This window comes from Watersipora subatra, chromosome 1 (assembly GCF_963576615.1).
Source record: "Watersipora subatra chromosome 1, tzWatSuba1.1, whole genome shotgun sequence".
Taxonomy (NCBI): Eukaryota; Metazoa; Bryozoa; class Gymnolaemata; order Cheilostomatida; family Watersiporidae; genus Watersipora; species Watersipora subatra.
The window spans coordinates 50,860,549-50,887,498 of record NC_088708.1 but is presented as its reverse complement, the minus strand read 5'-3'; the positions used below and the strand labels follow the sequence as shown (position 1 = coordinate 50,887,498).

The 26,950-nt window shown below is 36.7% G+C and overlaps 1 protein-coding gene across 1 annotated transcript; it reads right to left on the bottom strand.

The window, feature by feature from the left end:
• Window positions 1-200: 200 nt before the first annotated feature.
• On the bottom strand, window positions 201-26,950 carry LOC137385984 (U3 small nucleolar RNA-associated protein 15 homolog). The gene is made up of 13 exons (XM_068072626.1): window positions 26,838-26,950; window positions 24,128-24,220; window positions 23,664-23,848; window positions 22,258-22,381; window positions 19,261-19,315; window positions 18,164-18,289; window positions 16,106-16,241; window positions 13,526-13,610; window positions 12,735-12,881; window positions 8,319-8,420; window positions 7,448-7,581; window positions 4,234-4,292; window positions 201-579 (listed from the first exon to the last, which is right to left on the bottom strand). Exons 1-13 carry the CDS (start codon window positions 26,943-26,945, stop codon window positions 350-352), a joined length of 1,584 nt encoding a protein of 527 aa, XP_067928727.1. The 5' UTR covers window positions 26,946-26,950; the 3' UTR covers window positions 201-349.

Below are 26,950 nucleotides of genomic sequence, written 5' to 3'. Positions count from 1 at the left end.
CCCCTCAGTCATATCGTGAGAATAGTCTTAGCCATAGCCAATCAACTGTTTACTATAGTTTACTCATTAAGGCTTGGTGTAACCGTAGACACGTGATAAGCTATTCAAACAGAATTGAGGCTATTTACAAGCTTGCCCTGGCATGCTAAAGCCATCTCTTGTACTGCACTAAATGGTGTCAGATGCAATGTAAACAACAATGCCATTATTGTCAACTGCTGCCTTAAATCAAATACGCCACTCTTTTCTATACATATTATATTTATTGAGGTCATTCTTCATATCCAAACAATACATAAAGTCGCCTAGGATTATTTAACAATTTTGTCAACTTTGTCACGAATAGCTGTCAGCCTATAGAAATACTCTTGTCCGGATTATCACTTGACTTATCTAACAAACACATATTGTTAGTGTCTGAATACTGATGGTTGTGAGACATAGAGAGTATGGCGTCCATGGTGCCCAGCAGTTGTAGTAGTTGTTCTTCATACTTGACCTCGGAATTGACAACATGTGAAAGAGACATGAGGCGTGGAATTAGGGTTGCTAACCGATCAGGACTTTCCGAGTAGACATCTATAAAGGAATTTATTGTTTTTATGTGATGTTTGTATTTAAAAACTGTTTTTTCATAAAGTCAAACTGTTTTAACTGATTCTAATCAAGCCTCTACCTATCATCACCTTACCATAGAGTAAAACCACTACCTACAATCACCTTACCATAGAGTAAAACCACTACCTACAATCACCTAACTATAAAGTAAACGTCTACCTACAATCACCTTACCATATATAGTGAAATCGCTACCTACCATCACCTAACCATGCAATAAAACCTCTACCTACCATCACCTAACCATACAGTAAAACCTCTACCTACAATCAGATTAATTTAACCGATTTTCCAACTTACGATGTAGAAGTTGAGCAAATATTAGAATCCACCCCTGAAACTATGCAATGTCTGACATTAGGACATCCTCATAACATGTCAGTATCTTAAGTAAAAGTGCAGAAGCTCGAGAATGTTACCAATTATTGACTATTACTTTATTTGCTGCTTTTTTAAAAGTTTGTTTGTTACATAGCTTATTATGATGTATTTATTTTATTTATACCCTATATTAAGTAGCTATTGTAGGTTGTTAGGCTGTAGAATGAAGCAAATGAACTAAAGCATACTTTTATGGGGGTACCCGCTCTATCTTATGACGGCTTTAGCAGACAAAGTAGCTCTTCATATGTACCTTGCAGCCTTTACTAATTCTAATTTAACAAAAACCAGAGTTTTTAAAGATTGACTTGCAACAACAATCACATTACAGTTATTTGGTATCAAAAGATTCACCATGTCTTACTCAGTTGTGTTGTATGTGCCAAATATGTGGAAATGTGATTACAAGCTCTTAAAAGCTCAGACGAACAGTTACTCGCCGCCACCACAAAACCGCCGTAAATTGGAAACAATTTATTTCTCTGACTTAGTCAAACTATTTGGTTATTGTTTTGACACATGATGTTCTCACATGAATTGAAAGGTCAATAAAAAGCTCAATATAAAACTTCTCGTAGCACTAGTTTATGACAAAGACTTCGGGTTTTATCAAAAAGCCCGTATTAAATATAGTTGCTCACTACTTTACAGTTTGGTTTAGGCTTGGTCTAATCATCTAGTCGTAATCTGATCATGTGACCCATACTTCCTGCCAAACAGGGCGAATACTTTCTGCAACATTTTACGACTATCACAGATGACCAACAGGCTCATCATGTTTATCAGAGGATGATATACACTCCTTCGAGCTAAGGTTAAAAAATTAAACGAATTTTTACAGTGGGTTTTGAAATATCAATTTCAAAACCCACTGTAAATGGTTTTGAAGGACAATAGACATGGTTTTATTGAATGCGTGAAGTATATTTGTAAAAATATTTCAACGAATGAGGTTGCTTGAAAGTGTAAACAGAAGCCATCTTGTTCAACTACGTCCCATTTGAGCCGTTTTGGAAAGGGAATCTAATCTACGGCAGTTTCGTGATGGTGGCGATTAACTGTTCGTTTTTGAGCTTTTAAAAGCTTGTAATCACATTTCTTTATATTTTGCACCTACAACACAGCAGAGTAAGACATGGTGAATCTTTTGATACTAAATAACTGTAATGTGAATTTTGTTGCAAGTCAACCTTTAACAAAAAAGTTTGAAGTTTTAACTAACCACATGGTCAGCATTCTCCATAAAATCATGGTCCAATGGTTAGCCATCTAGTGCCATCCAAATTTTTGACAATTAATAATTTATGATAATCTTTCACGACGTCGAGTATTATATTTGTTATTAATTCATCCAAGTGTAAATGGTCATATTAACGGTCAACTTTGGACTATAACTTTGTTATTATGAAATAATTAAGAAGTCACATTGTGGGGCAAAATGGATCAAAATAAACGAGTGGATAAGGATAGAATCGAAAAGAACATGTTATCAACTCACCTAGAATTAAAAAAAGATTTTTTCTAAATTCTTAGCCATAAAATAATCCCATCCCTAGCGCTTTAATTACATCAAAATAACAAGAGAAACAAGAAGTGACTCAAGTCGCTCACTGCACTGCACAGCTGCAGCCTCTTACTTAGTGAATAACTTGTAAACTTTAAGACAATCGGCTCACAATTAACAATACGACACGCATCCCAAACAATAAGAATAGTTGCGGCTATAATTTTGCAATATAAATGATCATTTGGACCGATAAAACAAATAATATGCTTTATACCCATGATTATGTTTTTTTTCATTCTAGGTTCTACATGCCCGAGGCTCAAAGCAATAACCTTCATCTAATTCGCAGGTCAAAAACCTAGAGCTTTATTGTAACGTCCATCAACACAATAGACTTGCTTTTAGACTGATTGTTGCTGTTATGTTTATTAAAAATACTACTGGCTGTCGTTACATTCATTAAAAATACTACCGTGAAACGTTTTAGAGACTGATCGTTGCTCATGGGTAAATGCATTACACGCTTGAAAAAGAACATAAACTGAATTCTTCGACAAGTTTCCACTCGAATGCCCATAAAAATTGTCTACATTTTAGCGAATTTTGTTTAATTATTGGCCCATGTACAAGCAGCTTGATACCAATGACAGATATTGCAAAGGAAGTAGATTTACTTCATTTAGATTCAGATTTTATTCAGATAATAAATAAATAATAATACCCAGTTTTTCCTTCTAATTACTGACCTTACAATTTTCAGATTTTTACAAAAACAAAACTTATTGTTAAAAAGACAAAACAAAATGAAGGTGTCATACCATGTACTTCCTCAAACCATACACCAATCCATGTACTTCCTCAAACCATACACCAATCCATTCAATAACAAATGAAGGTGTCATACCATGTACTTCCTCAAACCATACACCAATCCATTCAATAACAAATGAAGGTGTCATACCATGTACTTCCTCAAACCATACACCAATCCATTCAATAACAAATACTTGAAAGTCCTTTCAAAATCATTATTGTCATCGCAAATTATATGTTAACAGAAACTGCAAATATTGAACATAAAAGGATCTACATAACTTTTGAACCTTACAAAATCCAAATCAGTCCGAGCCAAATCTTACAGTCACAGTCGTGCCCCGTGTTAGTAAATTTTCCATTTACTAACTGAAAACCTAGAAAGAGCGTATGTATACGTATCACATATTTTACAAAAAAATTTTCTCAACTCTAAAATGCAGCGAGATAATCAACTGATCCGACCTGATTGATACCAAAATGCAGTTTGACACCAAAAGTGTCATTTGTTTACAAAATTGATTAGACCAAAGCAAAAGGTATTCTTTAAGTAATTACAACAGCCAGTTGCATTGAAGAAGAAAAAACAAGATAAAAATATGATAAACTCTTATTTAGCTTCTCCAATCAAAGCAAACAGAGGCCTTCTAAAGCGACCTTCATAGACGGACAATTACCTTCCGAGGAAGATGATTACATACAATTGTATTGTATAAACTGATAGCAAGACCTGTTATTGTGAGCAACAATACCCCTCTAGTCATGCGTTTCTCTACATCTGATAAGACCGCTGACCGCAATATGTACACAGCTTGTCTCGCGCCGTGCAGAGCACACCGCCTGTGGGAAAGCTAACACCAACACTAACAATACCCCTCTGACAATATAGAGATAAGCTTTCTTTTATAACTCACCGAGTATTACATCGGCCACGTCTACCAGCGTTTTTGTGTACTGAGAGTTTGATATGTGCCTAAAACAACAGAGTAGGATTATACAAGAAACCAACATAATAGAACATAATAAAAATGTATTAATTAAGTTTTTTCCAAATTATTCGACAAATTATATTATACTATTATTACAATATTATTATCAACAAAGTTGCTAACGGTGTTGAAAAATCACACAAGGATATGATGAGAGCGAAGGCAGTCGACACGATTTCATTCATTATCAATCAGCAATTTTTACACAAGCTCAGCTACTGATCAAGATAGTAAACACTCCAACTAGCCTTTTAAAGCGGAACGAGTATATTTCATTAGAATGTACGTGAAACTATCTTCTGTTGAATGTTCAACACAAGGATTAAAGGGACTCTAGGCACGTAGCAGCCATTGATTTAGACGAGGCTAGTGAGCTGCACAAATAAAGACTCCACGTTCACCATTCTATTCTCCTTATGTAAATCTATGAGTTTCACAATTGTTAGAGAGACAAGGGAGCTTTATAGCAACAACCTTGTAGGGGAATTGAAGCTGCCACAAAGCTGCCAATGAGACTCAAACCTATAGAGATTGCTGTAAGACCATAGCAGGCTGCCAAACATCGTCAATAGTCAATATTCTCACCTGATACACCAATGATTACCATGGATAAATCACGTCGCGCACATCGTGGAAAGACTATCTCAAAATTGCTACATAGCAAGGTTGATTTCGACTGAGCTGCCGCGGTTGAATTCAACATAATAAGCAACAATAAGAGAACAGATATTTGTGACATTTGACCTGGTATTGCACGCATCCTGCGAACAATAGAATTGCTCGTCACGTCACGAATGGGACGTGGAGCATTAACTGCTATTACTCATCATGCCTGGTAGTCAACCGTATGACATAACAGCTATGCTCGGCAGTGTACAACGTAGAATGCAAATACCGCAGATTCCAAAGAGGCCAGAGGTTTGCTCAAGCATTAGATACTGCGCATATTTGTATTACACGGACCACGCTGCACCATGCTGCGTTGCTATATCCAAAAGACCTCCTACCTAGACATCGTGCATGAGCTTCCTACAAAAGAATTTAAATCTGAGAAACCAAAATAATTTTTTAAAAATTTGGCTACTATACAATAATTTGTACAATTTTAATTGTAAGTCATTCGTAATTGAAACTTTATACGTAAAACCTCTTTTTACAACAACTGCATACGAAATTTGAAGGTGCGAAACCTTGTTTGGTAGAAATTTTGAAGGTGCGAAACCTTGTTTGGTAGAAATTTTGATTTGACTTAAAAAGATGTTTGTCGATATTAAAGGCCTTTTGTATTTTGGCCTATTTGTTCATTTCATCTTTGACCCATTCGCTTCCTGTAGGTATGACGAACTAAGTTTCATTTGCAAATGAACTTCAGTAAACAATAAATGTTTTGTTTTCACTCGTATTATTTGGAGTTATCATATATCGCATACAGAGCAGGACAAAATTTGTTTCTAGCAGCTTAAGTTCTGGGTTTTCTGTATGATAACACAGTTTTTCAGTTTGTGGGATGTAAATAAATCTTTCTACTTACGTTCTTAAAGCATTTAATCTGAGTAAAACAAAACCAAAACACCTACTTCTTCCTCTTACTTCCCTCCTCCCACTCCCCATGACCTTCGTTTAGTCTCATTTAGAGGGCTGACTCTTACTTCCCTCCTCCCACTCCTCATGGCCTTCGTTTAGTCTCATTTAGAGGGCCGACTCTTACTTCCCTCCTCCCACTCCCCATGGCCTTCGTTTAGTCTCATTTAGAGGGCCAACTCTTATTTCCCTCCTCCCACTCCCCATGGCCTTCGTTTAGTCTCATTTAGAGGGCTGACTCTTACTTCCCTCCTCCCACTCCCCATGGCCTTCGTTTAGTCTCATTTAGAGGGCTGACTCTTACTTCCCTCCTCCCACTCCCCATGGCCTTCGTTTAGTCTCATTTAGAGGGCCAACTCTTACTTCCCTCCTCCCACTCCCCATGACCTTCGTTTAGTCTCATTTAGAGGGCCGACTCTTATTTCCCTCCTCCCACTCCCCATGGCCTTCGTTTAGTCTCATTTAGAGGGCCGACTCTTACTTCCCTCCTCCCACTCCCCATGGCCTTCGTTTAGTCTCATTTAGAGGGCCAACTCTTACTTCCCTCCTCCCACTCCCCATGACCTTCGTTTAGTCTCATTTAGAGGGCCGACTCTTATTTCCCTCCTCCCACTCCCCATGGCCTTCGTTTAGTCTCATTTAGAGGGCCAACTCTTACTTCCCTCCTCCCACTCCCCATGACCTTCGTTTAGTCTCATTTAGAGGGCCGACTCTTACTTCCCTCCTCCCACTCCCCATGGCCTTCGTTTAGTCTCATTTAGAGGGCCGACTCTTACTTCCCTCCTCCCACTCCCCATGGCCTTCGTTTAGTCTCATTTAGAGGGCCGACTCTTACTTCCCTCCTCCCACTCCCCATGGCCTTCGTTTAGTCTCATTTAGAGGGCCGACTCTTACTTCCCTCCTCCCACTCCCCATGGCCTTCGTTTAGTCTCATTTAGAGGACCAACTCCAAAGGTAAACAGACATACCGCTTTTAGTGTTTATACGTTATTTTCTGTTCGTTCCTGTTTCCATACATATTTTTTCTATCCATAATGCAGCAATATAATTCATAATTTGTTACAGGTTTTAACCATTATATGTATTTATAACTTATTAGAACGCTATGTCAGAGTTTTGTGGGAGGCTTGGAATGGATTAGGGATGTATTACAATAACTATATAGAACAATCAGTTGCTACTTACAAAACGACTTTCAGAATAAATTAATTTTGTAAATAGAGGTTCCACTGTATATTAGAACCAAGTACATCGAGTCAACACTATTTCCCATCAACAACACGACTGACGCTTTTTGTTTACAAAAATACTAGAGCATGCTTTGTCAACTCCGAGCATGTAACGCTGCGCTCACCGTGACCAACGAATCGCTCATTTGCAGAGCTGATCCACTGTCCACAGGACTGAAGGCAAAGCAACAAGAATATCCAGTACATGCGCAATCAAATATTCCAATATCAATTGCTCATTATTGTGTTTATTTTCAGCAGGAACTCAGCTACACTAGGTCTACCAATGACGATTGTTGACTGCTATGAATACAAAGTGTTTCACTCACTTCGCCAAAAACCTTAGGAGTGTTTCCAGACTTTTCTCATCTCTGCCGGCTATGGCTGGCTTGATCGTATCCCTTCTAATCAACTCCTCTATAATGCCAACCGTCACCTCCGGGTGCACCAATCGCACCTTTGACTACAGCGGGTATAAGTCATGGAAACTATTGGAAACTGATCACAGTACCATAGACAAAGAAACAGTTTGTCACACTATAAGCTCTGCCAGGTCTCCTTAGTAAAATGTTAACTGATAGATTAGTAAGTTTTTAGAATCGACGCATAGAAATTGTCTCCACTGTAAACATAGGACCTGTATTACCTGACTTCCACAGAAGCCTGTGACTATTATAGAAATTGTCTCCACTGTAAACATAAGAACTGTATTACCTGACTCCCACAGAAGCCTGTGACTATTATAAAAATTGCCTCCACTGTAAACATAAGAACTGTATTACCTGACTCCCACAGAAGCCTGTTACTATTATAGAATATTACCTGTATGACTAATCTATCAGATTTGATTTAACACACTCCAATAATGGTAAAGTGCCCAATTATATAATAAAAAATTTTTTTATAAAAAAAATTCTTTAGATGGAAATACTTAAGGACGGGAGACATGAATTCCTTTTTTCAATTTTATTTACAAAGAGCTGAATTAGAACTGCTCAGTCAAATTGATTAATTCAATTTATCATTATCAGGATAATAAGATGGTGTCAAATTAGATGCTCATTTCCAAATGTTTCAGGTCAAAATATCATAAAAATAAAAATAGTATCTAATAATATCTAATAAAAACACACAATGCTCAAATGATACGGTGATGGAATTGAGAAACTGTCTTCATTTTAAGAACAGAAAGTTCCTCACCTCAAGAACTGCATCGAGTGCTTTGCTGTGTTGGAAACCTTTGAGGAGTGAGTCATAGCTAGCTAAGCGTACCTTTCTCTCGTGTTGAATAACATGCGCATCCTGCAATGAAAATTGGGATTTAATGAGAAGCAAACGTCTCTCAAACCTAACGATTTTTTCAAAAAATCTTTAATTTCTACAGCTTGGGAAGCTTCATGTTTTAAAGTTGAACTAACATTTACTGAGCACTTTTCACCATCAACAAATAATAGTAAAAGTAGAAATCTGAATATGACAGTTAATATGAATCATAATGAATTCCTCTCTCAAACATACTGACACCATACTGTCCAGTTTAAAAAGATAAAGATAGAAAAGATTTGTAAACAGCTCAGCGCAAAAGGGTACAGTAGACGCTCATATAACATAAATTCCAAATAACGTAAAGAATTTATGTGAAGTTTTTGCTTTGTACTATGTAAAAAATTCTATTTAACGTAAAGTGCCAAGTTGGGCGAGTTCTCCAATTCGATTTGAATGGTACTCAATCTCGCCACACCTGCAAAAGAAAAACGACGTGAGCATAAAATTATATCTATTATGTATATACATCTTTGAAGACATTCTAATTCGTCATGATAGATCGTCAGACGTGTCGACAAAATAGAAAACAGTTGCTGCGCAATTGTTCATAAATACGAAGGTGATCGATTGGTGTAGGTGTTACAGCGTCGGTCTACCAATCTGAAAGTGATGATGTTGGAGCATCGTCAAAAATTCTCTTTTACCCTAATCTTGACCCCTGGGTGCAAAAGACCACGAACAGGAAGTACCACTTTTTTATAGTAAAATATTTTGTTTTGCCTTATTGTAGACGTACGAAATATTTGTTAGTAGTCTTACTTTGCAGAATAAATTTCGCTGTTTAGGAAAAGATGAGCAAATCGTTGTAAATGAATGTCGAAGACATTGCTTACAAAGAACCAACTTATTGTAAAAATTACAGCAACCATTGTTGAATATATACTAGTTGTTGACATTGACCAGTCATTATCTTGTATTTGTATATAGCTGTTGTCAGACTCTTTGTTCATATTGGCTTACTCATCTGTTATGTGATTCTTATGTAATAATCCTTTTACTCTCTTGTCACACTTATGTAGTAAGTCAGTTGCTGTCTAGCTTTCAAATATACAAGAATAACAGGTTATGGGCCCAGACAGGCAACCAAAGAAGCTGTACACGAGTTGATATCTGGAACAGTAAAACAAGGACTACTGAACCAGAACTTAGATTGTATCTTTCATTCTACAATGGATAGTGATAAATGGACAATAGATAAGTTGGACAGTCAGAACTATCAGACATGGAAGTTTCAGATGAAACACATTTTGCTGGTAAAGGATCTGTACGATATCGTGGATGGCACTGAGAAAGCACCAGAAGGTTCGGCTGATCAAGCGCTGAAAACTGCTTTTACATCCAGGTATCGTAAGGCTTTCTCAGTAATTGCTCTGTCTGTTAGTACTGAGCTTCTCTACTTAATAACAGATACAGAAGCACCTGATGTAGCATGGAAGCGGCTTCAAAACCACTTTGAACGCAATACACTAGCAAACAAGTTATTTCTTAAGAAACAATATTTCAGAACAGTAATGAAGGAGGGTACACCTGTAGAACAGCACTTGAAACACATGAAAGGACTTACAGATAAACTCGCCGCTATCGATGCACCAATTTCTGAAGAAGATCAAGTAGTCACGCTCTTAGGCAGCCTTCCAAACAGCTATGCTCATCTTGCAACAGCATTAGAAGCAAGAGTAGACAACTTGAGTCTTGAGTTTGCCCAGCAGTCATTGATAAATGAAGAGTTGAAACGTAGTGAGCGAAACTCCGATGAATCTAGTTCTGCCGGTGCATCTGATTCTGCATTGGTGTCAAGAAAGCAGCCTAGAGCCAAAAAACCTATTATTTGCTACAACTGTAATAAGCCTGGGCACAAGTCACCAGAATGCTCAGAGGACAGGCGCCGACCGAACGCGCAGTTAGTAAGTGAATGTAGAAAAACTGTATGTGAAAGTGACAATGACTGTGTAGGCAATGAATTTACATTTATCACTCATCATGGCAACACATTTTCATTGCACAGTAGCTCACTCTGGCTAATTGACTCTGGAGCATCGTGTCATATGTCACCTAACAGGGAAAGTTTTAATAGCTACAAGAAGCTAGAACAGATAGAAATGGTCAGCTTAGGTGATGGTCGAACAGTTGAAGCTGTGGGAGTTGGTACTGTAAAAGTGATGCTAAAGCTCAATCGTAGAGTTCAATGTGCAGCTGTATTTTACAATGTACTTCATGTCCCTCAGCTAGCTAGCAATTTATTTTCAGTTCGAGCTGCCACTAAGAAAGGCTACATCGTTCAGTTCGGCCATACTCGATGTTGGATTAAAGATGCTAATGGTCGAGTTAGGGCCATGGGATCACTAGCTAATAAGCTGTTCAGTCTAGACTGTGTACAAACTGAAACTCGATACGCAAACACTGCTAGCGCAGAGATTTGGCATCAACGTCTAGTACATGTGAATGACTCTAATCTGGAAAAACTGAGCAAAGGAAATATAGTCTGTGCAGCAAGCTTATCTGCAATGAACATTTCCTTTTGTGAAAGCTGTGCTGAAGAGAAAATGACTCGTAAACCCTTCAAACCTGTGGGAGATATCAAGGCTACCCGTAAGCTAGAACTAGTACATTCCGACGTTTGTACAATGGAAACAGAATCAATTGGAGGTAGCAAATATTTTGTTACTTTTATAGACGATTTTTCTAGATGCTGTGCTGTGTATTTTCTTAGAAACAAATCTGAGGTACCTGAGAAGTTCAAAGAGTTTGAAGCATATACAACCAACCAATCTGGAGAAACCATTCAAACACTGAGATCAGATAGAGGTGGTGAATACTTGTCTCAAGAATTTACTGACTATTTGAAATCTAAAGGTATTCATCATGAACTCGCATCAGCCTACTCATCAGCACAAAATGGTGTTGCTGAGCAAATGAATAGAACTCTGTTTGAAGCAGCATGTTCAATGTTGTGCCATGCTAAATTGTCAAAGCAATACTGGGCTGAGGCCATTTCTACTGCTGCCTACGTTAGAAATCGGCTTCCCACTTCTTCACACAAGAATGATCTCACACCGTATGAGAAGTGGTATGAACGCAAACCCAACATAGACAATCTAAGGGTGTTTGGATGTATTGCTTATGCTCATGTTTCAGATCAACTACGACAGAAAATTGACAAGAAGTGCCAGAAGCTAAGGTTTATAGGATACAGCAAACAGTCAAAGGCATACCGCCTGCTTGATGAATCGACTGGTAAAGTCACTACTAGGCGAGTCGTGGTATTTGATGAAACAAACTTTACAAACACTGTTAAACCATCATGTGACCGATATACAAAGCAGAAATCTATTGTTGTTGAACATTCAGTAAATGAACAGACAACTCCTAACTTCTCTGGGCAATGCATTGGTGAAAGGCAACAGCGACGCTTATCTGCTCGCAAATGTAGACCTCCGATTCACTATGGAATTGATGAGTATGTAAACCAGGCTCAACATGTCAAAACTATGTGGGAGTGTTGAATATATACTAGTTGTTGACATTGACCAGTCATTATCTTGTATTTGTATATAGCTGTTGTCAGACTCTTTGTTCATATTGGCTTACTCATCTGTTATGTGATTCTTATGTAATAATCCTTTTACTCTCTTGTCACACTTATGTAGTAAGTCAGTTGCTGTCTAGCTTTCAAATATACAAGAATAACAACCATGGTCTACAAAACCAGTAAGATTGATCAGAAAAAGGAGAACAGTTGTCGATGCAAACCAATAATACTGCAGTTATGGTACAGCTCACAAACTAATGGAGTTAAGTAAAGATTTTTCTTTTTGCATGGCCAAAGGGAGTGCGTTTGAAAGAATCTACGGCGGTTTTGTGATGGCTGCGATTAACTGTTCGTTTTGAGCTGTTAAGAGCTTGTAATCACATTTCCACATATTTTGCACCTAGAACAGAGTAAAACCAGTGTAAGACATAGTAAATCTTTTGATATCAAGTAACTGTAATGTGAATTTTGTTGCAAGTCAATCTTTAAGGCTAACTGTGGGACTCTCGTTATTCAAATCAAATTTAAGAACTTGCACCGAATTAACGTTTTACGCTATATGGAATTTCTTACGCAATACAAACCAAAACCTTTCATAAGTTCTTTACTTTGTGTGAAATTTAAATTATAGGAGTTATAGTGGAATGACATTATAGGATGTTTACATTGTAGGAGCCTCTACTGTTCATGTAGTTATAGCAGCACACCTGGCACGTGTGTATATAGTTGAAGTCACCTTCCAGGAAAATGCACTCTCTTACCTTTGATGGCTTAAATGAATGTTTTGCCAGTTTAAACTGAAACGCTTTGCTGCGTTTCTCCTGCTTAGTTAGATGACCATCTACCGTCCTTCTCCGTACTGACAGCATTCCATCAGCCATACCGGCAGCAAAGCATAGACTGTCACCCTGATCGATAGAAATAGGACATAACAAGATATCAACTGCGGACAATTTTTATTGCAAAATATAGTTGACTGGAACACATTGCTGTTGATGTATCTGTGGGAAGTTATGGCCACTCTCATCCACTTCACAAAAATTTATAATTGAGTTCTTTATTGGTTTCCAGCCCCATAGCTGACCAATCAAAAGATCTTTTGCGTAGCTAAAATTTTTGGTGATTTGTAACAAGAATGTATATGTTTTGTGCAAAATGTTTGACCAATCAACAGCTCCAACTGCCACTCACATCACTCAAAAGTCACTCGTATCGGTAACTATGAAGATTGACAAAATATGCGTATGGTAATAACCTCTGTCACGAAACACACTTATACGTAGCTGTAGAACTGTAGGATTATGACACACAATAGCTAAATCCATGGACTCTAAGCCAAAGAGATGTCTCTTGCAACAAACAAAAATATGTAATAAAGGGTACAATTTGTATATTAAACAGTCATTCTGTGAAGCATTTCAACAACATACAGCACATGCACTCCAGAGATTAACCGAGGCAAAACAGTTTTATGTAGTGTTCAGCACAGGTCTAAACTTTTGTATCGACCAGACGTCGAGGCAAAAGGCTTATCTGTTAGTAGGATACATACAGAGCAGCCGACACTGAGGAGGGGTGCTGGAAAGTCCATGGTGTGTACAACCTGGTAGGTGCTGCTGTCATGCACTTTCACGTGCCTACAATGCATGAATAGAGTTGTCTTTCCTTGACTAAGAAATTACTAAAGGCTGCTAAGTTAACAAACTTCGACAAAAACGGAAGGGTTTTTTATTCATGATTAGAAGAGTAGCAATGCAGAGCTAGCACAGTAAACAGACAGCACTATCATATGCCTAAATAGAGTCTATAGTTTATACCGAGTAACAGTTGTATTGAATATGCAATATGACTGCAGGTAAAAATACACAATTTGTGACCATTTGACCATAAAATGCTTTAATATTATACATAAGACATTCCTGTCAGAAATTTGTGCTAAAAAGATACTATTTGCCGAGTAAATACACACAATATAAGACTGTAAGTAATTTACAGTGCACCCTCACGATACGATTTTTTTCACCAAGTGGAACATGATGATTTTTTTTCACCTCACCATACGAATCTTATGTCACCATACAAATTATAAAAAATTTTCGCCGGAGTTCAAATTTGCTAGTGCTTATTACCTATGTCAAAATAACAAAGACAAGGCAATGTTATTCGCCGAAATTACTTTCACAATGCCTGAAAGCGACACAATGACCGATTTTTCTCAGTTTAGCAATTCTTGTGTGTAAAGCGGTAATATTTTTCCTTTAAAACCGGTAACAAAATTGCGATCCCTTCAAAAGAAGAAGATTCAGTGGTCAGACAACTTCTCTTTAACTTGCTAACAAAAATCTACTTCATTACGAAAGCAGCATCATTTGGGCTTTCTTGCCGAATTTAGATGAAAAAGTTTTAATTAAACCGGCTAAAAATATATATTATAAATATATATATTATAAATATATATATTAAAAATATATTAAAAACGAAGCAAAAAACTAGTAGGTGATAAATTTTAAGTGATAAAAAGTTGAAATTCAGTAAATAGATAAAAATAGATATTAAAACTTCGCTTTAAGTTTGTGTTTAGCAAACTAAACTTCTTTCAAGTGAATTCAAAGTTTATGTTAGCGTACCTCTGTCTTGAAGGTAAGAACTCTCTACGGCAAGCACTACACAGCACAATGCAACGTTACATTTTAATGCAGATCATAACCAATAAATACACTAAATACAATAAAGTTACTGTAAGTAACTATAGTTACCAAGGCTAACATACTGTTTTGTTACTAATTTTAAATATGTACAGCACTTGTATAAAATTTTGACGATTTTTACCAGGGGATGTTTGCATTATATAATTACAATGGTTACTATACGCCTATATACAATTTTTTCGCCATGCGATGCCAACCCTGAAACGGATCAAAACTGTATTCCGAGGGTGCATTGCACATGATATATAATTGTAAATAATGTACATGAATAACTAAGTAATGTATATTATATATAACTAAGTAATGTACATGAGTGTAAATGATGTACCATATATCCCTGCATATAAGCCTGTCTCACAAATAAACCGACCCTAAAAAACTGCCCAGAAATCAGAGAATTTGTAGGAACTCGCATATATGTAAGTTGACCCTTTAAATCGTCACATGCTGTATGTATCTATCAGAGAAAAAGGTTGCAGAAATGGAGCAGCTTTTGCAGGCTTGGTACAAAATGTTTCTGACTGGTGAGTACGTACTCGTTTAATTAGCCTATCGTGTCTCCTCTTAATCAAACAGAAACAATCATCTGTTGACTTTGAGCCAATGGATAATGCTTGCATCTCACCATGACCATAGTTTCGCTTTTCAATAACACATTTTTATAGCTATTTGTTCTTCGCGATGATCCGATGCATTACAGCTACGTAGATTTCACAAATTGTAGATCAACAGACTTGTGATGACTATTTATCGGACAATTGTAGTAGTGAGAGTATTTACCTTTAACAGTAATAATAATGCCATAATCTATGGTAATAGTGGTAACAGGCCTGACTCGAAACATGCTTAACTGGGCCACCAGGATAGTATGAAGAGAACAAAAAGTGTCTGACCTGATTCTGCAACACATTTGTGGCCTTCTTATGGCATCAAATGCTGTACATTTTTATGCTAAGTAATTTGGTCAAATGTTATGACAACTTATATGCACTAATGACAAATATTTGGTTTACCTAATATTTGTCTCCATAAAAATTTTTTGGTAGCAAAAGAGTTAATTATAGTGATAACCAGTATTGATATGTTTTATTTTTATTAGTAAAGTTAAGTTAATAAAAGTTTGTGTTGTAGTTGTTAAAATTAAATTAGCATACTGCTGTTTCATTCGCTTTCAATCACAGTAAAGCGCGTATAAGCCGAACCCCTAAGTTCTGTAAAAAGTTTTCGCGTTCCAGAATTGGCTTATATGTGGGGATATACGGTGCATAAAATATAACAGCGAGCAATGCACATGTTCATATCAGATCAAAGCATAAGTTTTTAGTTTCTTATGCAAGTTAGTATTTAATATCTTGCACAAGTAAATCTACACTAAGACAAGCCGATGAGCAGCATATGATGTACTTCGCAGACTCAATACTTGCCTATCTAGGCCTGCTGTGAGGAATTGTGTGTAGTTCTTAGCGAATGAAATGCTCATTACAGTCTTATGGTGGTTGGCCAGTTCCATCAACAACTTACCACCAGCAAGAGCATCCCAGACCCGCACTGTGCTGCCACCTACAGCAATTCATTGCTCATACATCAGAAATGTTGCAAATTCAAGCCTGATCTCAAGACAATCAAGCCCGCGCATTAATGAAAGATGACATTCAACTTGCAAAGTGGATATGTTAGAACATTTCTTGTTACAGCAACCAAAAATAAGGATTGAATGTACAAGTGTATACCATAAAATAAGGATTGAATGTACAAGTGTATACCGTAAAATAAGGATTGAATGTACAGGTGTATACCATAAAATAAGGATTGAATGTACAAGTGTATACCATAAAATAAGGATTGAATGTACAAGTGTATACCATAAAATAAGGATTGAATGTACAAGTGTATACCATAAAATAAGGATTGAATGTACAAGTGTATACCATAAAATAAGGATTGAATGTACTAGTGTATACCGTAAAACCCAGGGTTAGCCGATTAAAACCAAATGATTTAAATCATCCTAAAAAAATCATGTTTTGATATTTTCCATGTCAAAAAATGGGACTTATAGAGGGTCTACTGTGAATATGAACTGCACAACTCGGTCATAATTGAAATAAAAACAACTTTTAATAAATTAAAGTGATGCAAAAATGTTTTGTTATGTTGCTAATGTTTTCATGTGGCACACTTCAACAAAATAAAATAATATTATGTTAGCGGTTATGAAAAAAAACTGGTAATTGATGTTTAAAAAAGAAAGTGATTTAAATAAAAAAAATCTAAGTTAAATAAAAAGAATGTGATTTTTAAAGAAAATCATGATTTTTTCTAACCTTGTTAAAACTTCTATTTGAATGCCATGGTGCTCAATTTTTCAACCCTTCCCCTACAGTGGTGGTCAAATGGAGGTGCTGTTCAATTTTCCAACCTTTAGAAAATTGAACGGCACCTTTGGAAATTGGAACCAACAGTGGTGCTCTATTTTCCAACCTTTTTTCTACATATAATAGTGGTGGTCAAATAGAAGTGGCGTTAAAATAAAGGTGGCGTTCAATTAGAGGTTTCACAGTATATGCACAAGCGCACATAGTGATAAATCTAACACGCGCAAACTAAGCAATTTTTAAGTTACTTTATTTAATTAAAGCTCAACATTAACATGGGCTTTCAATTAGAGCGGAATTTACTGTTTTATGGAGAGTTTATTAAAGATTAGTTTAAAGAGAGTTCTGGAGATGATCCAAACTACAATCTCTTTGACATCACAAGTGTAGCAAGGCAACTATTTTACATGAAAAATGTTGAGCATAATTATTATCCTATTGAACAAAAATGAAAGACTTGATGTTATTGGGCATCCCATCATTAAATTGCTCTAATATCGCTGAAGTGCATGATCTGTTAACACAAAAAGACAAAGATACTAAGCCATACGATAGGGGTTTCTGCACAATCACTTAGACATCATCACTGACTATTAGAAAGGCGGAACTAGTTACTAAGATTTAAAAGTTGCCTAATCACAGTCAAATCTGTTTCCTAAAATGAGAAAGCTAGTCTTCACCTGTCAACACTCCTACATACCATCTCTAAGCATAACATACCAGCTCTCAGCACTCATACATGCCATCTCTAAGCATAACATACCAGCTGTCAACACTCTTACATACCATCTCTAAGCATTACATACTAGCTATCAACACTCCTACATGCCATCTCTAAGCATAACATACCAGCTCTCAGCACTCCTACATGCCATCTCTAAGCATTACATACCAGCTGTCAGCACTCCTACATGCCATCTCTAAGCATTACATGCCAGCTGTCAGCACTCATACATGCCATTTCTAAGCATTACATACCAGCTGTCAACACTCTTACATGCCATCTCTAAGCAATACATACCAGCTGTCGACACACCTACATGCCATCTCTAAGCATTACATACCAGCTGTCAACACTCCTACAGGCTATCTCTAAGCATTACATACCAGCTGTCATGTATATCGTGCCAGAGTTGAACATGATAACATCCTCTATGGGTGCCCCATGACAGACAGTTTGTACACAACTCTTGGTCCTTACATCCAGAAGCTTAGCTGTAGTGTCGTAACTGCCTGAGCAAAAAAGTGCATAACTTGGCTCAGCATAATCCATGGATCAGTCATCCTATGCAATTTAATTCTTTATATTTCCTCTTTGCACGCAAACCAAAGAATGCTGAAGCGGTGATTCACTGTCTATACCCAACATCATGTAGGTAAATAATTGATCTATAACTACTACCTCAATGATGACACATTAGCAACTGAGTTTTCACCTAGCTTACATTATAAGACAACTTCGATTTATAAACTAGACGCTTCAAATCTAGCAGAAAGTGCCTACACTTTTTAGAGGTTTCATAAGTTAGCACATTGTAATCGAGTTTCTATGAGATGGAAACAATACACAGAAGAATGTTAATGAAGACGTCTAAACTACACTGCTCGACAGCGAATGGCCTTAACCGCTATACTAACAGTCAATATTAAAGTTATATCTGCCTAACCAGCTTGCTATGAGGAAAGTTATAAATCTAACATTATATGATTCTATAACATGATGACCATGTCACCTCTCTCTAGCACTTAGATGTTCTGAGAAAATGAATAAACTTTCGTTCCGCATACGCTGGTAAGTCAGCAAAAAACCTGTCACATGATGTAAAGAGAAGACAACTCTGACAGCTTTGCCAATATTCCTTCAGAGCCTGAACACAAGGGGCTCGACACTCACTGTATTACAAACATTTACCTGTTAAAATGACATCTGCAGCAGGATTGACAGTGCAGCATCGAACATTGTCCTACAAACTGCTAATCTACAAACTGCTAAACTGCTAAACTGCTAATACAAGTCTGCTAATCTGAATGTGACGAGTTTGTGCATTGCCGAAAGTTCTCTTTTATTACAACTCCTGGGTACAGATAATGAGATAGACGTGTGGAACATGTGTGGAACATGTGTGGAACATGCGTCGAACATGTGTGCTCCCCATAAACTTAATGTAAAGATTTCCGCAATCATGGTCTATAAGACCATTTACCTGTTAAAATGACATCTGTAGCAGCAGGATTGACAGTGCAGCATCGAACATTGTCCTACAAACACAAAGTACCCCATCTTAGTTTTACAAAATTACCGAATAATCATCTCACACCCTGTATCATATTTTAGCGTAATCATCTCACACATTTTGTCATGAATGTTTATGTTCACCGAGCAGGAAATGATGCTTGTGATATTTAATTAAACCAATTACATCAAGGCAGTGATTTTCAGCCTTTCTTGACCTGCGGCATACTTTTTTCATCTACAAAATCCTGGGGCACATCATCAAACAAAGTGATACAGAATGACACTCTAACTCAGGAATACATATAATTATTAAGTCTTTTAACGTATTTGTACACTCAGTGCGAAACCTGGGCTTGTTTTGATAAAAAAACATGCATATGCTTGGAAGAATGGTAAAGAGACACATAGCTCTCTCTTGTTCGCCTTCCGAAACCTCAGAATAATTGTGACAATCTAACAGAAAAAAACGCTTTGTATGGAATTCGAATCCATGATATTTAGCTTAGTACAATAGAGCCCTTAGTACAGTAGAGCCCTTAGCACAGTAGAGCACTTAGTACAGTAGAGCCCTTAGTACAGTAGAGCACTTAGTACAGTAGAGCCCTTAGTACAGTAGAGCCCTTAGTACAGTAGACCCCTTAGTACAATAGACCCCTGCCATATGACATTAATTCGTCCCGGTGTTGGCATCATAAGGGGAAAATGTCATATAGAGATAGAGAGTCGTATACAAACCCATAGTAATAATCTAATGCAAATACTCGGGTAAAAAACAAATACAGTAGACGCCCCTATAATGTAAATAATCTGTTCCAGGGACGTTTCCGTTACAGGAAATTTATGTTATAAGAACAGTAACATACATGTAAATTGCCTAATCCGTTCCAAGATTTTTCCAAACTCACCCTTTTGGCCATGCAAAAAAGAAAAACTTTACTGAACTCTACAAATTTGTGGGCGGTACCATAATTGCAGAATTATTGGTTTGCATCAACAACTTTTTTCCTTTTAATGATTAATCCCACTGGCTATTTGCGGTAAATTTACAACAATTGATAGGGCCTGCATATTTTCGACGTTCATTTACAACGATTTGCTTATTTTTCTAAACAGCATAGTCTATTCTGCAAAGTAAAGCTAATAACAAATATTTTGTACGTCTTCTATAAGGCAAAACAATAAAATCTTTTTACTATAAAAAACAGTTCTACCTGCTTGTCGCCTATCACTATCCAGGGGTCAGGGTAAAGATAATTTTCGACAATACTCCAACTCGTGACATTCAGATTGGTAAACCGACGCTGTAACACCTGTACCAATCGATCGCCTTTGTATTTATGAATAATTGAGCAACTATCTTATTCGTCTTTTGCCGACACATTTAACGATCTATTACGACGAACTAAAATGTCGCGAAAGTTATTTATAATAAGTATAACGCTAAACGCACGGCGTTTTTTCTTCCGCCAAAGCAGCGAAATTAACTTACATCCAAATCGATTTTGAAAACTCGACCAATTTTACACTTTAGTTTATATGGAATTTTTTACGTAGTAGAGAGCAAAAACATCACATAAATTTTTTACCTTTTTGGAGGTATAGGTTATAGGAGCATCTACAGTAGTCATCAATCTTAAGACTCATGGCTAACGAATTAATGTTATATATGTAGTTATATACGTATAATAAATTATAGTTTATAGTAAATATTACATTAAACGCTATAATGCACAATAAATTTATCACTTTCCCTTACTTTTTACTAATTTTCGTTTTACTCACGCAATATCAAGCATTTACAAAATGAGAAGAATGCTGAACAGAAAGGGAGAGCGAGCATTGCATCTCTTTCAGGCGTTATGGGAAGGATTTCGGCGAATAGCATTTGGACATCTTCGTTATTCTAACGGAGTCAACACACCGACTGCCAAATTTGAATTTCGAGAGAAACTTTTGTTGATGTCATATGGTGAGGAAATGCCATAAAAAAGGGGTGAAAAAACATTGTGTTCCCCATCACAAGGCGAAAAACAGGGACGCCGTAACCTGGAGATGCACTGTTCATTGACACTCAAACCAACTGCACTAGTCATCAACCTTCGTGAGCTGAACAAATAGTTATTCTCAATGCTTTATGACAGAAAAGGTCAACTGACTGAGAACAGTTAAAGCACATAAATTACATAATTTAATACATAATAAGTTAATAATAATAATATGGATGACGTTCGAAAAGAAGCTGATGATCTGATGATCTCTCATGGCACACTACTGTGCCGCGGCACACCGGTTAAAAACCCCTGCTCTAAATGTATTACAAATATTCTGTTTGACAGCAATCTTTACTAGTCACGTTAATAGAATTGGGAAAAAAATGCCTCACATGGGATTTGAACATGGATACTCCATTTTTCAGACCACCACACCAACCACTACACCAGCGAGCCACCTAACCACTCAATGAATTAATTATGCAGATCATAATGACTCATGATGATCCCTCATTGTGCATGGAAATACCAAGCGTACTAAATGTTGATATGTTTTAATCTATGGGAATTCCCTAGACAGTAGTAAAGAAGATTTGACCCATTTGGCTCCAAAACTTGATGCTGGTAATTGCTCTTTTCGTTGCCAAAATATGGTTTCGGATGAAATAATAATAACCAAAATTATTTCAGTATTACAATGCTGCTACATGAAAACAGCTATACAACGATGAATATTACCACCCACTAACTTTCATAACGTCAAAACAGTTGCAAATCGTAATACTGGCTTCACCAAACATAAAAAACGACAACAACAAAATTCTGACAATCTATAGATTTACTTCAGACCTGTGGCAGATGAAGCACCTGATCTACAGTACTAGGACAGCCAACGACAGAAGAGGCTGATACACTTGAAAAACAGATAGTACACAGGGTTTTTGTAACATAAAACGAGAACTGTGGGAGCTGACCTTGTGTTCGTGGAATGAGCAGAGTTTTTCACCGCTGGCCAAGTCCCAGATGAGTGACATTTGATCATCGCTGCACGTGACAATCCTGTAGCCGTCCATGAGAAACTGTGCACCATGAACAGCACTGCAGTAAATGTAAAAGCAAGCTTCAAAAATGAAAAACCTCTCCTAAAGTTATTGCGGAGCAAATCTGGCATCAACTGTGGACGACGAAAAACATGAAACACATTGGAATCACCCTTCCCTAACCATTGTATGACCAATATGATTACTATGTTTACTTAAGCCCAGTTTTAACCCCATCGTGAAAAGCCGGTGGTCTGCCTGCGATCATAGGCGGCACCCAGGAGAGGATGTACGTTTTCAGCACCTACGGCAAGTATCAGCATGGTGAATGTGCGTGGCAGTCCGTGTATTGCTAAATCTTTGCGACAAACCCGTAGCGGGAATTGAGGCTTGAACCAGGCTTGAGAATTAACTTTTCAAAATGTAGAATGTTATTTACTTTGACAATTTCTGCAAACAGTTCCAGCAAGTCAAAAACACACCTTGCTCAAATGAAAAAGTGAAACTATACAAAAGGTTTATGCTTATCAATTAAACAAAAACATCAATAGAAAGTGCAAGGCTATCTAGTTTGGATATCTCACTTGTAGTAAATTGAATTGACACCTTTACAACGCGACTCAATAGAATGGGAAATAAAGTAGAGTAGGAAACCTACGGATTAGAGGCTTTATGCAACATTGGTAAATATAGATATAAAATAAAAATATGTCCTCAAATTTAAAATAAAATAAAAATAGAAAGCTCCAACAAATTGTAAAGCAGACCGCAGGTTAGAATGTCATCGCAGGTTAATTGCAAGCAATAGATATCACCTAGTAAAGATTTTTCTCGGTTTCTCAATGCATATTTATTAAGAGATCTTTGACATGTTAGAGATAAGTTGGCAGATTTATGGTATCCAAAAGGTTTAATATCGCTTCATCGAAAAAAAGGCCAAATATAGGCGACATTCATTTCACCCATAAAAGGGCTAAATTCGTCTTCCCAAAATTCTGTCGAGCCATTAGAAAACTACAACGCAAGCCTCTATTTGAACGCCACCTCCAATTTACCGCCACTTTAGAGAAAGAGTTGAAAATAGAGCATCATGGCGTTCGATTAGAGGTTTTACGGTATATATAGAATTCAAGTACCTGTTGTCCAGCTGTCATACAGGAAACACAATGTTGAAGATTATTGACAAAAGCATCCGATACGTGAGAATGACAGCTCACCTTACAATAGGAATACAGTCATAAAGACATGATGGGATAACTACAAAGTATACCAGACAAGCGCTGTCAGAGGTTTGCTACGTGTCAGTCAGCTCATGGCATCTATAATAGATTACTCCTCACCTCCTGTGCCCTCGTAGCATTCTCAGGCATGACTTGTTCTCTATGTTATAAACTTTAACCATGCCAGCCTCTGTACCAGCAAGCAATAACTTGCCATCGCGACGATACCTGCTGCAGTGCACAACTTCCTTGAATTTAGAGAATGTTTTAACTATTTGATTTGTTTCACAGCTGTAAATTTGCACCTACAACGGTAAAAATCAGTATAATATATAGTATGCAACAAAAGAAGTTCTGTCTAGATCTATGGCACAAGCTAAAAGGTTGTGAAACTTGAAGGGTTTGTGAAATAGAAAAAGATGCTTATATTCCAAGACCTTTTGCAACCTGATCTCGGAGTTGCACTCTCCTACTACTAATATGTTGGCATGTAGAGTACTTTGAGAACAACAAAACTTATATTTAGCATTAGTTTAACGAATTGACACCCAAGGTATAAATTTATAATTATATCAAATTCATACTCTTGTAGAGCTTGTTACAGCATACTGGTATGGCTCTGTAGGAGAAAACTGCACATCTGTAATAGGTCCATATTCCTTCTTTGTGATAGGAAACTGTAAAGAAACATATTTTATGCTACAAATAAAGGTGCTACTTATGAAAATGGCTCATAACAGAAGGCAACAGCTACCAAAACCAAATTTAACTGACACGAAACTGAAAAGTGAAGAAAGAGAGAAAACGAAAGATGATAGGCAATCCTCATAGCGACAGTTCCTAGAGAAAAGATTTCTCTCCTTAAATGAATATAGTTCACAAGAAATATGAAGCTAATAGCTAAATTGTGTTGTTTTAAAGCATTATTTAGACTCCTGTTTTTTTTGGTAGGTACCTAAATAAAAACCTCGCAAAATTGAGTTCAGGCAACAATTGTGATCAGCACTGCTATCACAATCACACAGTACATTTAGCTGTTTGAACATTACAGTACATTTAGCTGCTTGATGTCATCAACTGTTAACTAGTGATAACTGCTAGACACGAGTAGAGCTCATCAGCTGCTCTCATTAAAAACGTAGAATTGCGGCATTCTGTTGAGTTCACATACAATCGATTAATCACTCTGTGCAACTCTTCTCCTAACTCTGATGTTATCTGGCCTGACATTGACAAACTGGGGCACAGTAGGTATACATTTGATGAGGATTTGTAATGCTATCTGGATTGATATTCAACAACTGTGGTGTGCATTAGATTATTTAGATATACATTTGATGATCCATGATGTTATCTGGTTTGACATTCACTAACTGCGGTGGTCACTAGATATACAGTAGACGCTTCTATAACAAAAATATCTTTTCAAGTAAATTCATTTGACGTAAAGGGTTTACATAAATGTTTCGCTTCGTATTATGCAAAAATTTTCGATACAACATAAAATGCCAAGTCGGTGCAAGTTCTCAAATTTGACTTGAACAACGAGAGTCCAATATTTACCCTTTCAATATCGTTTTCTCTCTTGCTAAACTTGGGAGAAAAAACGACATATAGGAGTATCTCTATGATACATATATTAGTACCTTTACAGTTCAAAGTGCAATGGTAGATCGTCAGATGTGCCAATAAAAAATGTACAAATAAAAAGTCGCACATTTATTCAAAAATACCCAAAGAGGGTCGATTGGTGCAGGTGTTAAAGTGTCAGCCTACCAAGCTGAAGGTCACGAGTTGGAGTCTTGTTGAAAGCTATCTTTTATCCTAACCTCTAACCCTCACTTCGGCAACAGCTCTTACTAGTTAAAATCTAGTGATGCCTATAATGCAATTGTTGTTAAAAAGGTTTAAGTTATTGGTACTGCACTTCTACAAAAGAATTAGCGTGTAATAACTAAGGTTTATTAAAACTTCTGAGATACATAGCGAAGCTTGAAATAGTTGTCACATATGTCTTTGTGAATAAATTTTTCCAAAAAATAGAAAATTTGTTACAACTTCAACAGAACTATTTACAACACTTTTTGATCACTGCTGTAAATGCTATTATTGATTAACTCACTAATTGCGGAACTGATAATAGAAGAAATCACCTAAAATGTTGACAAAGCTGCTATCAGCTTCGTATGCAGACCAATTTTAATCATCACGTTTATTGGGTACAGTTTTGTACTCTAATTGAAAATGTGGTAAAGATTTATCGCTAACGGTCTCAGAAAATGTAAAAACTGTATGCCATGTTCATTTTCTATTGTACCTAGCATTGCTGTGTGCTTTTATTCCTTTTTGTAGTGTACTGAGGAAAACCCAACCTGTTGCATATCTTTCAGAGCTTAGGAACAACTTTGATAGGCTTTACAGAGCAAACTGTTTAGATCAGCATACACTAACTAATGGCTTTGTTCGGTTAATTATGAAGGAAATTTTTCATCTTAATTACTTGAGATGCAATCATGTCTTAGTTAGCAGGCATGAGCAAACCTTTTGTCAATGATCACTTACTTCTAGTTGCAAGTGTGTGACAAGTTTGCTTTGTTGTTAGCAACAGCATGTTTGATCTTTCAAGAAATGTTTATTCATACTGATTGAGGAAGATAGTACTGATTTGATATTGCTAAAGTAAAAGAGGTCTAGCCTAATATTTTGGTAGTATGTTAGCGTTAGAAGGTATGTTAGCGTTAGGCGCGTTAGAAGAACTTAGCTTAGCAAAGTTACGATTAAGTATAAATATTGTAATAAAAGTTTGCCCTAGCAAAATGTAGCTGATGTTTCATGTTAGGAGGGATGGAGCAAATTTTAATAATATGTACATATCTGCATACATTAAAAATGTATAGGACATCTTTCTCGGTCATAAAACATAAGATCGACATTGACTTTACTAAAAAATGGAGACGAGCTGTGATACTGTGATTGGTAGCCCTTAGCCTACATTCTATTATCAGATGAAACGTGTGTTTGTTTGTAAATAAAGGCAGATTTAGGCGTTAAAGAAAGCCAGATAATACGAAATAAGAATTGTTAATCAAAAAATGAGCTCCTTTTCTGCTTGACTTGAAGCATCATTCTAGAAAGAAAGCATACATGGCTGTGTAACAAAAATGATAATAAAATCTGTAAGATAGTTAGAAGATCAAATATCACCATGTTTTAGTTCATAAGATTTAGCAACAAGCGCTTTTATTGTACTGAACCAATAGAAGCATTATGTAATAAATTTAGTAAATCTCAAACCTCAAATGACTTCCAATATTCAGCTCCTGCCGAGTTCTCGTCATTTTGGATTTTTGGAGAAGCTCTTATAGGTGTTTTCTTGAACAACGTGGTGCTGGGCGCTGCCATATTGG

Coding starts and splice junctions, on each gene's coding strand:
- LOC137385984 (XM_068072626.1), bottom strand. CDS start 26,945: ATGGCAGCGCCCAGCACCACGTTGTTCAAGAAAACACCTATAAGAGCT. Junction 18,290..19,260: donor TACAGATGTCATTTTAACAG/GTAAATGGTCTT, acceptor TTTTTTGCTCAG/GCAGTTACGACACTACAGCT. Junction 16,242..18,163: donor CACGATATACATGACAGCTG/GTATGTAATGCT, acceptor GAATTGCTGTAG/GTGGCAGCACAGTGCGGGTC.